Consider the following 17494-nt stretch of genomic DNA (forward strand, 5'->3'; position numbering starts at 1 on the left):
TAATGTTAAGTTTATTGCTTTCAAATAATCATACGTCCTAAGGTAGAAAAAGCGTGAAGAGGAAATGATTCCAATAAGAAATTTGAAGAAACACCTAATATCCATGTTTCTTTTTGAAATAACAAAGCAATTCTAGATTATAACTTAACACTTTAACAAAAAGTTTTCTAAATTCTTAAAATTAAGAAATAAAATGTTGCCTTTACTCAGCCTAGCGTGACTAAAGTCTTATATTGTTCTACGTTTGGTAGAGTTATAAATCGTCGCAAGAAAGAAAATGTTTGTAAAATCTATGACGTATATAATATGCTACTTAAAACCAATTAGAAGTAATATGGAAGGGAGTGTGTAAGAATAATAGCATTGTAAATTATTTCTAGTAACATATTATTCAGAAGTCTTATATGATTGAGGTAAGGACATTTATATTTAATCTTTTTTTATTATTTTTTTTTTGGAAAAAAGAGTTCTAAAGTGTTGAAATTTTACTCGATTTTTACATTTTTTACTCAATATAATTTGAATATTTCACCTTGCAGAATGCAAATAAAATTTATATTCAGTAGTAAGAGTTGAACATACGAAGCAGAAGATATGGAAAATTTGAAACAGGATGTGTCACTTCTTCTAAGGAACTTTGTATGAAAGCAGATTATATATATTTGGAATTATGTTTGTTGTTCGGTATGGTTGGGAAACATGGTCGCTTATTCTGTGGGAAGACATAGACTGAAAATATTTGAGTACAAGATCCTCAGACGAATATTCGGTCCCAAGAGGAACGGGAGTGGGTAATTCAGGAACTTCATAACAAGGAAATACATAATATATACGGTTTGCCAAACACTGTTAGGGTCATCAACTCTACATACAAGAGCCCGAAGTATGTTGATAAGGCATAAAAATATATGTTAAACTTGTCCGTAATAGGATACACACACATGTCCTAATGATACTAAACACACTGCCAACAACGTGAATAATACTGTCACTAAACACACTGCAAGAAGACTCTTGAAATATTAATTTTAGTGGAAATAATGCTAGTTTAGTCACTAGACAACATTTAAAAAGTGCTAAATTTTTATTTCAACAACGATAAATGAACCAATTGTTTTTGATAAAATTATCCTTAAATATTTCTAGATGAAGTGGTAAAGTGCTACATTGGTACTACTGATAACAAGAGACAAACGACAACCGCCTCACGTTTCAGCGCATGTGTATTAATTTTTGAGGTAGAAGTATATCATCTCAAACATTGCCCCAATGATCAAAACATCATCACTATCCTTCAAAACATCACTATCCTTCAAAACTAATGAAGACAAGGCAGTACATCATTTTGACATGCTATAGTAGCTCACATTTTTTATGTTCATGGCGGACATATCTGTAATGTCAAAAAATCGACATATTTCCTTATGTCCACCATTAGAAGGCAATTCATTTGTACACATTAAAGTATGCCCAAATTTGAAGACATGCATTTTTGTGTCATTTTGAGTCATTTCGGGCTCTGTGTGTAGGAGGCTCAGGTGGGCAGGTCAAGTAGTTAGAATGGAAGAAAGTAGAAACGCTTTCAAACTCTCAACTGGAAGACCAATCGAAAAAAGATCATTAAGAAGACCTAGGTGCAGATGGGAGGACAATAGTAAGATGGAGCTAGCAGAAATAGGAATACAATATAAAATCTGGATCCAGATGGCTAAGGATAGAAGTCAGTGGAGAGCTTTTGTGAACGCGGCATTGAACCTCCAGCTTCCATAAGATATAGAGTTAGTTAGTTAGTAAGAGAGAAACAACAATTTGTGCTAGCATTGTGCAATGTATCATGCATAACCCACTAAATTTGTGAATTAAATCCAGGCCGTAATGTACTTGTTAATAATTTGCAAGATATCCAGAAATACTAGTAGCTGTAGGAATAGTTTTCACAGTAAAGTTACAAGCTTTCTGAATAAACAGTGACAAGGTCTGTAACAAAGGGAAACTGAAATCTTTATTTTAAAAAGAAAAATATGTATTAAAAATTTAACAAAGTGAGTTTTGCAATATAGCGAAGAAAATAAAATACATCTTATTTGTCCACTTGTTACTCACAACGATTGAATATATCTTATGTAGGTCAAATATAACTATATATATTTGTAAATAAGTCATAATCTTCATATGTACAAGTATATATAAAAATGTTATGTATGTGGGTATGTTTCAGTATAACTCTGAAGAATTAGAGCAATCATTATAGTCGAAAAAGAGTACTGTAGGAGGTAATACCCTATGGTACGCCTGGGGGTGAGTGAAAGGGGTTGACATATAAAAATCATGGAGGGTGACCGACATTAGTGTTGAAATCATTGCTTTTGGAGTCGCTGGGATGAATCGGGACACTTTCATTGCTTTTGATGTCCAATTTCTGCTCCCATTGGTACTTCCTCCGGAAGAGGGGGCAGTTTAAATGATGGCATTTAAAAAATATCTAAAACGACAGATATTAGTGTCAAATTCATAGATTTTTGGGGTCGCTTAGATAAGTACTGTCACTCTGAATGCCATTTAAGACAAATCTTTACCCTAACATTATAACATCTAGGTGAAAAATGGTGATATGTAAAAATAATTGAAAATGACCGATATTTGTGTAGAATCAATAAATGTCAGCGTCGCTAAGTTAATTGCTGGCAGTTTCGATGTCGTTTAAGTTCGAGTTTAAACCTCTAATGCGGAATCTCTTATAGCACTCAGGGGAGTGGTAGAGACATATCAAATGATCGAAGACAACCAATATCAATGTGGAATATACAGGTTTCAGGCCACTAAGTTGATTGGTGATAGTTTTGGTGCCATTCATGTTCATCTTCAACTCCTAGTGTTGGTAAGAGCCCCTAACGTCCTTAGGGGTGTGAGTTGGAGAAATGAGGTAAAATTGTAAAATAAGATTGATATTAGTGTTTAATTCTTAGATTTCAGGGTTTCTCAGAAGAATAGTCATACTTCTGATGCCATTTAAGATTTCATTCAATCTCCGTCAATACTCCTAGGGAGTGAGAAGGGGGTGAAAAAGACCAATATTAGTGTCAAATCTATAAATTTTCGGCCGTTTAGATGAATAGCAACACTGCAGATAACATTGAAATCCAAACTTACTTCCCACTATTATGGAGGGGAGAACTGTTGAAAACAAAACGTCTAACATGACCAAGTTTACTGTCCAATTCATCAGGGTCCATCGTCGATTACTGTCTTTTCCGGGTCACTTAGCTGTTGGGTGCTAATCCGGATGGCATTTAAATCCAAGGATGTGAAAGAACGGACATGTCAGCTGGATTAAGAATTTTCAGTGAAAAAGCCGAGGGCATTGACTGTCCATATTTGTCCTACTCAGTATTTTACGTTGTGCGAGGGGCAACCAAACGCGTTTCTTTGTCATAATTTATTCTAAACAATTCCTTATTCTGTGTCAGTGGCAATGCCAAAGGCGTTGCACCTTGTTACATATTTTACTGAGTTCTTTGTTATCTCAGAGGAATCTCAAAGGCGGTGCTCATATATAATCTGTATATATAAACATTTACGTGTGTATGTGTGTGTGTATGTATTATCGTAACTGAAGTGCATGAAATGATTTCGAGAAAACTTTGTAAACTTATGATTTGCAATGTAAGAAAAATGAGTGTTGTGTGTATACATCAAGCTCTATTAGGAGTGAAGGTTGATAGAGTAACTTAAAAATAATAAAGAAAACACATATTATTGTCCAATAAATAGTTTACGTGGTCACTGGTATGAATACTGACAAATCACATGCAGACGCAATGCTGGTAAAACCCACCACTAGCATCCTTTGAATTGGGTCGAAACGGGGTAACATGTAAAAATAATTAAAAAGAACATATATTAGGTAGAACCCATAGCTTTTGGAATCGCCAAGATGAATACCAACACAACTCAGGAAGTTTAAGCCCACCCTCAATCCGCATTGGCACGGTATGTGAAAAAAGGTGAAAAATAAAATATTTACAATGGCCTAGAATAATATCGAATCCGTAGTTCTCGAGGTTGGAAAAAACTGTTAATCCCTGAGAAATAATTTCTGGAACATATTATTTACCTCAAGGTGAGTTTCTATCATGTCACGTCGTTCAAAGTTTGTATTTTTCGGAGTAGGGTGTTTGAAAATTTATGCCAAAGGTAGGGTATCCTATGGATTACTGTCATTACACTTTCACCGAAATGTGTATTCTACGGGGGAAGAGATTTCAAATATATCCCATACACCTATTTTTTGCTTCGAGGAACCGGTTCTTGAGCTAATATTAGAATAGTATTATATCATTACGCGCCAAACGGGGAATGAACAATAAAAGAAATTATTTAAGGAATAAGGAATTCTTAATGAAAATAGAATAAGGTGATATTCACAAGAACTTTCGTTCATTATCTCTTTATTCCTTCGTCTTTCTATGAAATTTATTACTTAATGCTAACTAAAGAACTAACTAACTCTATGGCATATGAAACCTAGAGGTTCAATTCCGTGTTCACAAAGGCTCTCCACTGACTTCTGTTCTTAGCCTACTGAATCCAGTTTCTACTTTGTATTCCTATTTCTGAGAGACCCGTGTTAATATTGTCCTTTCATCTGCGAGGACAATACCTGTATTATTCCTTGGTCTTCCGAATGGTATTAATAAAAACAGAATCGAATTCGTACAATATCTAAACTGTCTAGTGACTTTCAAAATCCAATCCATAGTATGACTATATGATAGAATCTTATTTAAAAAATTCTTACAGAACAGTTTCTGAGCTGTTACAACACACTAAAATATTTCTACCATAGAACGCATAGAATATCCACCGTGTGGAAATTTGTATGCTAATTAAAACTCCATGTCAAGAACTCATAAGCAGAATACATTTTATTGATTTTTACCCCTCTTCTTAGCCTGATACTTTGATTATTATTTTGTTTAGTACAGTGTGATATTTTATGGTATATTCTATGCGTTCTATGGTAAAAATATTTTAATGTGTTGTAACAGCTCAGAAACTGTTCTCTAAGAAATTTTTTAAATAAAATTATTGAAAGATGAATTTATATTCTTACAATGCTGCTAAGGCACAAATTTTTGTATCTCATTTAAAGTTCTTCTGACAGAGATTATTTTTTGTAATGTATTTTGGAATTAATGGATCAAATGTATAACAATCAATATCGTCTAATATCGTTTAAAGTTTGCTCAGTCCTGCCACATATTAGACAAATAATTTTGTTTATCAATATGGAGTAATTTTATATAGGTAATAACACGATGTAGTAGTGCCATTTGAAAATAAAAATGTGCATACCGATTTGGTAGCACTGCATTATCTGGAGAATTCATAATAATGATTTTAGATCGCAATCTCTAATTTCGTTTAGTTTACTTAGACATATTTGAAGTTATTTGAAATTATCTAACACTTTTGCCATTATCTAGGTTAGCTTTCCTCAAATCTTTATCGTTCCTTAACTTAATTATTTATGCCTATTGGCTATTGGGATAGGTGCTGATTGCCACGGGTGCTGACTGCCACAGCCAATTATTAGTGCTGACTGGCACGACTGTGGCTGATTGCAAATATGAAGGTGCTGACTGCCACGACGGCGTGCTGACTTCCACGAGCCTCAGAAGTTCTCTGTACGCCTCTGACAATATTTCAAAAACATAAATTAACGCTGTAATGAGAATGTTGAGAAGTAAGCTTCATATGGCAAATAGATGCAGACAAATGCTCTATACAACATATTTAATGCCATTGCACGTTTTACTTAATTTCTATTTAACCTTCACATATAATAAACTGACGTTCTGTTAACACATACAACGTCTCAAATATATTCTAGACACAATAATTACTTATTTCCTAAAATTGACGTATTTTAATATATTATTTAATTTAATTATTCATGCATTGAGAATAAAGCATTGCATTGAGGCCCATTCCGGAAGAAGGGCATATAGGCCTATGTGCCCTTTTTCCGGAAACAATTGAAAACGAACCGCCATGTTATACTATAGGTGGTGTGAAAATTTCATCTCGATATCTTTATTTTTGGCAGACTGGCGATATTGTTTTTGTAAGACTTTGTACTACTGTTTTGTTGCACAACTGAGTTCAGACCCTAGCAGCGGTAGCTTGTGTTTTATTTGACCGTTTATAAAAGAACCTAAGTAAGTTTCAGAACTAAGAACAGTAGTATTATTGTCAGATGCTACAGGTGGACAAAACAGAAACACTACAATAACAAAATGTTGTTCTTGGTTGGCTAAAGTTCATAAAAAGGAAATAATATTTATATATCCTGTGCATGGACACTCATTTAGCCAGTGCGACCACAACTTCGAGTTTGTTCTAAACAAAATAAAACACTTTGAGCGAATCGGATCTGCTAAGCCATAGTTAGAAGCCATCGTTACCTGTCGACTGAATCCATCTCCTTTTGAACTGACAATGGATAAAGATTTGATGAAGGATTGGAACTCAGCTCTTGATCCTTCCTTTCGTTCCAACCCATCATCAAAAACTTCAAACTACACCATTATGAAATATGTAATGATAAATTACACTGTATCAGGCGTTCTGCTGTGTTTTATTACGTACATGCCAATATGCCAACATCTTCCTATCTTTCAAAAACTAATATCAAAGAATTGAGTGATATTCACCCTAAGTCTGCAGCTTTTGTTGGAGTGAGCGAACAGAAATAGAAAGATGTTCGGTCTATAATGAAGTACTTGTCAGCTGAAGACAACAACTGGATTGAATATATATTGAATAAGTATGAACAGAACTAAATCATAATACATCTATTGCCATGCGTAATAGCTTATATTTGCTTTATTTAGAATAAAGACATTATTGTGATGCATTAATAGTGTGCTGTTTCTTCAACCAACAAGGATTTTCGGAAAAAGGGCACATAACATTTATACAAATACGTTTATAAATATATAAAATAGTATATATTTTTCATTTAATACAAGCTATTTATTAGGCAAACAGATCATTTATATTAAGAAAACCTGTGACAGGTTTTTGCAAGCTTATGTTATTGTTATATATTCTAATAAAATTTTTAAGGCTCTTTTTCTCCATTCACGAAAACGGTCTATGTGCCCTTCTTCCGGAATAGGCCTCATATTGTGTCCAAACTGGATAAGCTGGAACTCATGGCCTTACGATGAGAAGTCACGCGCTTTATCACTGCACTAGCATGAAACCATGGCGGACTTATCTAAAACAATACCGAAATTTCCAAGACAATGTTATTTACGTTGCAAGTGCTGCTATTTAGCCTTTATCTTATTTCTTCTACGGAAACGTCAACTACTGTATGTTTCTTGGCTTTCCTTTCATTAGAAATGTGTGTGGTCATTTAAACAGTAAGAGTAACATGTGTTTACACGTATACAAATTTTCGAAATAATACTGTATCATTACATATTTCAATGAACATTATTTTCTCCTATCCTATTTTAACATGTCTTACTATACTTAAATGAAGAAAAACATATTTCCGCAATTTTTCCTGATTGCGAAGATTGCGAGAGAAATTTTTAGGTCTAAAAAGCCATAATCAATGCGGTCATTCGTTTTGGAGTAAGAACTACATTTCGAGAATAGAAAGAAACTTGCTAAAAGGAACCTAGTAGTATTTAAAATAATTTTCTCATATTTTATATACTATCCAAAACATCAGTCCGTAAGTTGTTACACCGGGTAGGGTAGACTATTGTACCTAGAACCCTTTTTGGAAAATATCGGAATAGTGGTAATTAAATATGTTGGAGAGAAAAGGGTTTATTTGGAATTGAAAGGTGGGTTCTTCATCTTTAATACCCATATTGCATTATGCATTGCATATTGGAACATTTATAAGGATAATTATTAATTAATTTACGCATATACTGAGAGTGTTCCAAGATACAACGTGCTCTTGTACCTCGGAACAGATATCGTGTACCTTGGAACAGAGTAAATTCTTGGGGTACTTTAAAATAAAACAGGCCTAGTTTGTGCAATTGTGTATTACGTTATCAATCTACCAAGTAGATATTAATGTTCAAACAAAAAGAAATGAAAGAAAGAAACATAGAGATTAAAGCTAATATATCTATAATGAGTAAAATATAAGTCTACTAACCGATAACCAATGGCAAGATACATTACCAATAAATGAAGGGTAGCTAGTTGTTTGATTTGACTTTTCTTTAAAACAATGTCACATTGGCATATTTGCCATTCATCTTGCTACTGCATACTTAAATGCTAATTTTCTTACGTTTTGCTTCGTTAAATAGTATTGCATTCTGAATATATTTCGTATACAGTTCACGAAAGCAGCTTCCTCAGACTCACGGAATACTTATTTCGTGGCGCAGATTTTATATTTCTTTAGTTCTTTTGACAAATTAGCCAAGCTTGTATTATACAGTTTCGACATATTCGTAGCTACTCTATATGACATTCTCTTGCTTTGGTCTATTGTGTGATTTGCATCCAACGCCTCCTTCATCGATGTAGGGTCGCTTTTATTCCTTTCTTGTCTACGTTTGCTCCTAGGTATGGTGTAGGGTGACTGTAAATCAAGAAAATGGAAATCATTGATGAAACGTACAAGCCTAATGCATGTTCCAAGGTACACAAGGTGTGCTACGTCACTAAAAATAATCATCCTCCTACTCTACCACAAATTGCAATTAAAAACAAGATGGGTTTATAATTAATAAATAACACAGTTTCGATTGTGAGTTAATCCAAATTCAGTTGTCATGAACACACAAACTTTTCCACCCTTTTCTTGCAACGCAAAAATAATGTTCAGGAGTGACTGCATTTTCACGTATAACACAAGTCCACCTCACTCAGACACACTGTTATTCAAATTGGCGACTTTGCAAACAACGATCTTGCACGCTGCTGAACGCAGGGTTGCTAAGCTGAAGCACTTGGGAGAAAAAGGGAATGTTTCAAGGTACACTATGCTCAAGGTACAACAGTCTACCCTATCCAATCAGAGGTCACACATTTTAATCTATTATTCTTGGACTCTATTGTGTACTGTTTTAAAATTATTTTTCTCCTTATAGCAGTCATGAAGAATCTGCTGTGTAGTATTGGACTATTGTTGCTATGTCTGCAAATGCCTGGCTTGGCAACGGAAGGTATGTATGTCATTTTGTTTGAGCGAACCATTTATTTATTTATTCCTCAACATGTAACGCAAGATGGAGAGAGTAGTATATATGATACGTTGAAGGAATTTGGGAAATTTTAAGTTCATGTACATAAATAATATATTCGTTTAGGATGCTTCAGCATCATAGTGAAAGTGCAGTGATTTCACCACCAGAAGTAACAACTACTTGCGGTGATTCAATTATTAAAATTAATTCGAGTAGACCGTATTTTAGTTTGTGACAAAAGCTACGAACTTCACATTTATGATTTTGTTGTTAAAGAGGAGAGAAAAAACTTCTACGTAGACTCTTGCCATAATGCATGACAATTTTGTCACTAACAAAATATTTAGTCATTCAAATATGTAATATTGAGAATTGGTTGATTTTTGCTGAGAAAAAGATGTAGAAAATTCCAATACTTCATTTATAATTGGTTCCGTGGTTTCTACTACCTAAATCACTTCAATATACTATAGCAATTTAATTCTACCATAACATTTGCCGAAGTAACTATTATTAATGAACCGGCAGACAAATGGCACAATCAAAAAATAAAAAGAAACTAACATTCTGGTAAATGAACCATTTATATACAACAAAGCTATACAAAACTGATTTCAAATTAGCCAAAGTTAAAACCCCAAAACTTCGACAATAGATTGAACGAAAAAACATTAGATTGCGGATAGAATTCTATTGAATCTATTTTCTTGTTAGTGGATTAGAACAAGGGATTCTATGTTATTTTAGAAAATTCTTAAAGAGTCTTTTTCTAGTAATATAGTGAAATCGTCCCTTGATAAAATTGGGTGGTTATTGACCCAAAATGTAAGTTTTGACATAAAAACTCTCCGAAAAGGTTTCGAACCCCTACACCCACCCTTACCGAATTATCGTATCATACATGCTCAAAATTTAGTATTTTTAAATTCTGGTGGGGGTGGTCAAAGAAAAAATAACTCAAAATATAATACAAATGCATGAAAACACGAAGAGCATCACAGACACAACATAACTGTTGACAGGCAACCCTGTAATGGTCGCTTGTTTACTACCAGCGACTAATTCGCCTACCTAGGTAGCGAGAAATGAGTTCATTCGCCACGAAGATGGGGTTTCGAATCACAATATATTACCCCTCCTTCCTTACTTATTTATAGAGATAAGTGGTAGTGCGTAGTTCTGAAATTTCATTTCTGTATAGTTATTTCTAAGGAGTCTGTGGTATGAATTTTATTTCTCTCACACGTGTTTTTCTTGATATTATGATTTTTTTAAACAACAGCATATATTATGTATATTATGCGTGATAACGAAAGTTTGTACAAATGATTCCCTGATTTGAGAAACATCAGAAGCCAATAATGTCAATAATGCCGTAAGTTAATGACTTGTGACGTTTCTTAACTCAGGGACACTTGTTGCGGGTCCATATTGTCCTGACTATTAGCATGACTTCTTGCAAATGACAATCCAATGGTGTAGCTGAGCTCCAAGGATCGATGCATCATGTAAACTCATTTCCGGCATATTTCTGATTTATGACGTTTCTCAAATCAGCTATTGAAATAGTGATAGCAGACATGCACGAACTCCAGTGGCAAAGTCGATGACCAAGAAGTCAGACTACTCTTGACTTCATGAATGTGATTCTAATGAATATTATAATATATGTGGTCCACCATGCAAGCGCGACTGCAGAAATATTAATGATTCATGTCTGTTACCTTGTGTAAGTGGATGATTTTGTAAAGAAGGACACGTTCGAGACAAAAGTGGCAATTGTCAAACTTCTGATGGTTTTCTACCTCTTAACACCTTTGCATTGACACCTAATATCAATTTCCGTAAGTAACATCAATAATACTTAACTGTAACGAATTGTCTGTGCAACAAGATAAAATGACATCATTATCCCTTGCCGGATAGCCACCGAAATGAAGGAAAAATGACTGCCGGCATCGGTGTGCTTTCGGTTCCAAGCGGAAGCGGCTGCCGTCGTCGTAACGTTAGATGCTACTGGTCGTTTTTTTCGTCCGGTGGTGTTAGAGACTTTTCGGCGAATCACCGCTGAATGATGATAACTCGGTAACGTCCGTTGAGAACTGTTCTGCCACCTGTTGTTCTGATCTGTTTTTCTACCTGCTAGGACATAAGAACAACAGGTGGCAGAGCTGATACTCACGTAACTGTTGTCAAACGGTTCATAGGTTACAATTACTGTTTCCGTGACCGATTACAGCAGAATAAGTTATGTTATTCGTTACTTGGCAAAATATGAAGTATACTGCGCAAAACTTTGTTCATTGCAAACAATAAAATCTAATTAAAAATTCTCACGGACAACTATTAGGTTCTTCTGATATGCTCAGAAGGCCATTTTTTGGTGTTCTTTCTCAATAAACGATAAACTCTTACGACTCACAAGCCTTAACACCGCACACTATAATAGCGTGAAAACATCATATCTCGTCTTATTCGATATCGAGAAAGCGTTCGATAAAGTGTGGCATCTCGGGCTTATTCATAAACTGATCAGGCTCCAGCTTCCTACAACCTACATCCGGCTTATCTTTAACCTTTCCCTCAGGTCGTCTTACTTATGTTGCAATCAACGAACATCTATCTCGTCCCATATTCTTGCTATCCGGAGTTTCACATGGTTCTGACCTTTCACCGCTGTTATATATTCTGTTTGATAGTGACATGCCACGTCTCCCAGTAGAAGTCTATTCTTTACAGTATGCAGACGATACTGCCTTCCTTGCTCTAGGAACATCCATCCAGCACATAAATAATATCCTACAAACAGGCATCACTGATTTCTGCTTTCGGTGCCGGAACTGGAAACTCACCAGCAACGCTAGAAAAACACAGGATATCCTCTTTATCTCGCCAAAGAAAACAACTTAGTTTCTCCGCAATCGCATGCTTATCTCCTCATGTGGACCAGGTTCCACTACGCGCTACTAAGGCAGTCAAATAGGCTACTAGACATCATATTCGACACACACCTTACCTGGACATAACATCTTAAAACAGTTATAAACAAAGCGAATAATCGTCACAACTTACTTAAACGTCTCGTAGGAACGACAAGGACTCTCAAATCACACACAGTCCTAAACAACTGTAAAGTCTTTCTCCGTCCTAGTTTTACAGCCTGGATTGCAGTATCAGACAAATTCTACGATAAACTTCTTATTCTCGAAAGTCATGTCCTACGAATTGTATTTTGCATAAATTTAACTTTTCGTACCTTGCAGTATCATCTTGAATCCCTTCGGGTCTCCTACATACTGCGCCGATTTGATACCCAACATCCACTATTTTTCGACACAATGCACTACATAGCTCTACATTCCACACCAACACGGTGTCTTCACACGTCATTATCTCTCCTCTTTACATTATACAATTACACGCTTCCTCCTGATAGTCCCTTACTCTTGCTTCTGAACGATTATGTCACTCATGTTGATTTACCTCTCATTTTACCATCATTTCATGCACAGTAATTTTCTCATAGTAACTTGGGTTCATTACGTCTCTCATCATAGCCTAGAGTCCCCCTAAGCAAGAAGATAACTGCATTCGTGCGTTAATATGTCCCTGTGTTGTCCTGTGATTGCACCTCATCCCATACTTCATTCCCACTAATTATAATACTATACTACTATGTTATTCACACGTAGTTTCTATTCTGATAATGCTTATTATATATGTTGACTAAATAATGTTCCTTACTTACTGTTTTGTAGATCTTTATTCATATTCTACTTTCGCAAGAGCTATGTATGTATGTTTATGTTGTCTATATGTATTTGTCTATTTTGTCCTCCTAATGTGAAGGAACGCAAAGTTCCTTACGTCCATTACTGCTATGAAAGAAATTCAATAAAGCACTTAGACCAACAAGAGATCTCACAACCCTCAATCCCTTTACATCACTTCTCTAAAAGAGGGCGTAACTCTCTCAAAGGTAGCTAGCCCAAGGTAGCAATAAAAATCGGTGTTCATACTGAATCAAGGAGTCTAACCTCTCCTGTGTTACTTAATATGCTATCGAGGACCAAGTGTTGCATATGAATTTGTGAGCACAGCACACATACGACATTCAGAGGGTTGATGGAAGTTTTCACTTTCGGAAGGCACCTTGTCTTTTGGACCTAATTTCATCATCTTTTTCATTTTCATCTTCGTTTGGGCTTTGTCCCTAGGCTGTATCATCACTATGGCAGACTCTGGCAAAATCAATGGTCAAACGAATCTTGGCAGACACTCGGGCTTACCACCTATATCTCCTATTCCCAGTACTTCATTATCACAACGTACACACATAGATCAATCCACTCGCACTCGCACTCGGTACTTTTCTTGGGGTCATGAACCAATTAGTGTGTCCCGAGATAGGCATCAATCAAACGAATCTACGCAATCCGCGAAACGCATCAGGTCTCGATCACCAGTAGTATCGATGGACATGGAAGTCGATCAACGACAACATACAGGTGAATCGTCTGCGGTATCTCCAACTGTTTCATCTCACACTCCTCTCTTTCATTACATTCTTACTGATTTAGGCGCTAAGTACACGAACCCTAAAATGATTTTTCTGCAAATCGTGAAGTATATTCCTCGGGTACGGGACACCTAAGTTCAAATCGTTAAAACGAAAAATGGCTTTATCTTGAAATGTAAGGATGCAATTTTTGGTATTACAGTTCGAAATAAAGCTTCATACGAAATTTTTGGCAAGAGTGCTAAACTTACCAAAATCACGGACAAGCGACTGAAACAACAGCCACCTCCTAGAAAACCACCTGAACATCCAGAACTAACCTTCCCATTAAAAACTGCCGACAAAACTACACCACCTACACGACTAACAGTCGAAGACTTCATACGCTACGTTAGTCTCGTGCTTCAAATTATCTTTCGTTTTCAGCGAACTCTTATTATTCAACATATTTCTGCTGTTAAATCAACTTTTAACATTAATCTCCATGCAACTTATTCTAATAATTATGTGCATTGGGTAACCGCTATTGAAAATCATCTGCACAGTTTTTCATTATGGGGATTTCCTATTTTACTGTCAATATTCGATCTTTTTGCCAACTTAAACTGTTACTTGAAACTTTATTGCTAGAAAAACAAATTAATGTTTTTGCTTTGAACGAAACCGCCTTAAAACCAATGTCAGCATTAATGATGGGATCAGGTGAGAGGAGCTCGTAAGGGAACTCTTATTGTAGTGTCATAAACGAAATTTGGTTATAGATAAAGATACAAAAATAAATATAATTTCAGGTATGAACTAGCACAATAAAACCGTGATCTAAAAGTTAATCTAGGTATATTGGTATTAGGTATCTTACACGTACTTTTAGAATACAGGATAAAATTCATCTGTTAAATATATTCTAAATATACGATCGTATGAAACATTTGGTCATATTTGTACAATTTTCTTCAACATTTTTTGTTTCACACGAAGAATGCACATACCATTTCTAGTGATTGTATAATTCTATCAATTTGATGTATTTGTCTTAAAGATACATCACTAAAGACCACATGAGAATCTGAAAAGTAGAGATTAATTTGTTATAAAACTATGTTCTAATAATTTAAGATGAGTTACATTGTTCGTGGAATTATGTAACTCTTGTTCACAAAATTCGGAACACTATTGGATCGGTTAGAGGATAAAGGTAGTATGTAACAAATTGTACATTTTACGAAAGTTGACTTTCACAACTATGTTTATTAACATATACCCTTCATCGTTTGAAATGCTCTTCACTGGGCGAGGACTCACAAAATGATGTGTTGTGTGGCATGACAAACATATAGCACGAGCATTAACAGCCAGATTTCAACGTTTCGAAAAATTAAACACTTATTTAGTAACAAAGCTATTTTGTATGGTAAAAATATAAGGTAATTAAAGGTAAGAATTTTGCAGAGTACGTGATAAACAATTACATTTCTGTTACTCTGCTAAATAGGTTTCAAATCATATCAGCCAAAAAGCAACTACGTGAAGCTTGTGTCATTTTAAAGATTCTTTCATATAGTGATACATATAATCCCTCTTAGGAACGAGTATTCACTTCCTTATTTCGAAGTAACGCTTCGGAGATCTATCACGTATATTATTTGAAATCTTACAAAAGATAAAATTATTAATAGAAGTTAATAAAGGTACAGATGATAAAAATATAAACTTGAGATGAAATATAAACTTTTGTTGTGATAAGTTATACCAATACCTGTAGTCAATGTTTATTAATTTTTCTTTAAAGAAAACGTCGTTTTAATTTTTTTATATATTAAAGCAATATATGTTGTTCAATCAGAATTTCTAACAAAAGTATCTGTAATCAATATCCTAACGATTTATTCACGTAGTATCTCAAATTTATATGTGAAACGTTCTTCTGTCCCATTGTCTTATCGAAACACTTCTCCAGCGCATATTCGTTACGGTGATTCATGCGTTTATCCTCCTGATACCCCGCGTAGAGACGGCTCTACCAAAAATTACGACATTTGCCCGTTCGTTCCTACGGATATCTCGAGCTTTGCTGAGTTGAAATCTTTTGTAGGGTAATTTCTACAGTTCAAATTTTGCTTCCGTCAGACGAACAATAGCAGAAGCGCCTCATGTTATGCAATTGGACAGCAGTCAAGATTTCTCGTGCTTCATGTTGCGATTCCATCTGGGCGTCAGGAGGTTATATTGTAGAATAGAATTTTGTAAAGGACATCACTTACTATCAACATTTTAATATCTACTTTGAGATGCAGTTGTGCAGTAGATCTTTTTATTGAAATTGTGATCTAAAGGAAATAAAAGACAATGCAGAATTAGACAATCTAAGCATAGAGATGTTGAAGTGTTTGACTAGAAAAGAATTCATCTTACAGTATACAAAATGTGCAAGAAACGTAGGGAGTAAATTACGAAGCAAGGTGCTTTAGTATGTGTTGGGAAATATACTGATAATGCTAGAATTCTACACCAATATTTCTTTGTGATTGGGTTCTAATTTTGTAAATATCATTCCTGTATTTTCAGCCATATTACGAAAATATTTGCAGTTTTGTCTTATGTAAACTTTTGTCATCTAAATATTTTAACAAACTATTGATTTCAAAGTTTATAAAACTAAGAAACATATATAAACACATGGAGTTCAAATAGCTACATTCATTGCAATTCTATGAAAACGATTAAGTTTTGCTTCATATTTTGGGAGTACGACTGACTTCGAAACAATACAAATTCGAAATTAAAAGCCAAAGATTGACAACTTCCAGTTACAACGAACGACTAAATACAGATATAGAATCTAACACACGAACACTAATTCCATGTCAAAAATAACTTCTCACTATTTCTCACAATCATTTTTTCTACCAAAATCAATTTTGAAACCACAAATTGTACTATTTTGACTATCCCAGTTAATTTTGAAAAAGAAAATTTGAGATGAAATCTTTTAGAGTGAAAGTGAATCAGTTTTCGAAATTGTTTAGTTATCCTATATTGCCATTTTCTTCCTATAAGTGTCAATATTGGAACCGAATATTATATTTGACCGGGTAAAACGAAATTATATTGACCACGCTTTTTAAAAGTTTTAACACCGAAAGTATAGAATATGGTTAGCTCTATTGAACGGTATTAGTTTTGCATTTTGTAAACGATCCGACCAAGACCAAATTCAAGGTCAGGCATGAAGCTATCTTTCCATGGATATAATATTTTTTCACTTATGCAGCCAGTTGTTGATTGTCACTATCATGTAACTTGGTGTGGACTGAGATTGCACAGACATATGCTGCGGAAGGGGCACCTCTGTTGCTTACATCCGCAGTCATCCAATTCAATTCTTTTAGTGAAAATTCACATTGATTTTCGCCGTCAATAGTCACTGAGAATTTTTCCTGATCACTGTTCCTATTTGTTGACGTGGATTTGAGATGAACTTTGTAGATCATCAGCATTTTGGACACTAATTCTCGCGACATATGTAACGTACTTGGCAAATTCGCCACACTCGTACTACATAAACGAGTTCCAATAAATTGATATGAACTATACCAACAAACTATAAGAGGTGATTCCTCACATCAAAATAAGAGAAAAAGTTCATATGAACCTGTGGCGAAAAATGCATAGTTTCAGAGCTAGGGCTGTTGAACATCGCGGAAAAGCTAAATCTCAATAGGCTCTGTTTCGAATTCCA

General features: G+C 34.9%; 1 protein-coding gene across 1 annotated transcript in view; it reads left to right on the plus strand.

Annotated features, from left to right (window-relative positions):
* The first annotated feature begins 279 nt into the window (after positions 1-279).
* The window catches only part of LOC145691574 (uncharacterized), a 128920-nt gene continuing 111705 nt past the window's right edge, over positions 280-17494 (plus strand). Inside the window, exons 1-2 of the mRNA XM_081766984.1 lie at positions 280-413; positions 9141-9215. Coding sequence (XP_081623110.1) covers positions 9146-9215 — 70 coding nt within the window. The 5' untranslated portion in view covers positions 280-413; positions 9141-9145. The remainder of the gene's footprint in view (positions 414-9140; positions 9216-17494) is intronic.

This window comes from Thermobia domestica, chromosome 8, assembly GCF_964235325.1.
Source record: "Thermobia domestica chromosome 8, izTheDome1.hap1.1, whole genome shotgun sequence".
Taxonomy (NCBI): domain Eukaryota; kingdom Metazoa; phylum Arthropoda; class Insecta; order Zygentoma; family Lepismatidae; genus Thermobia; species Thermobia domestica.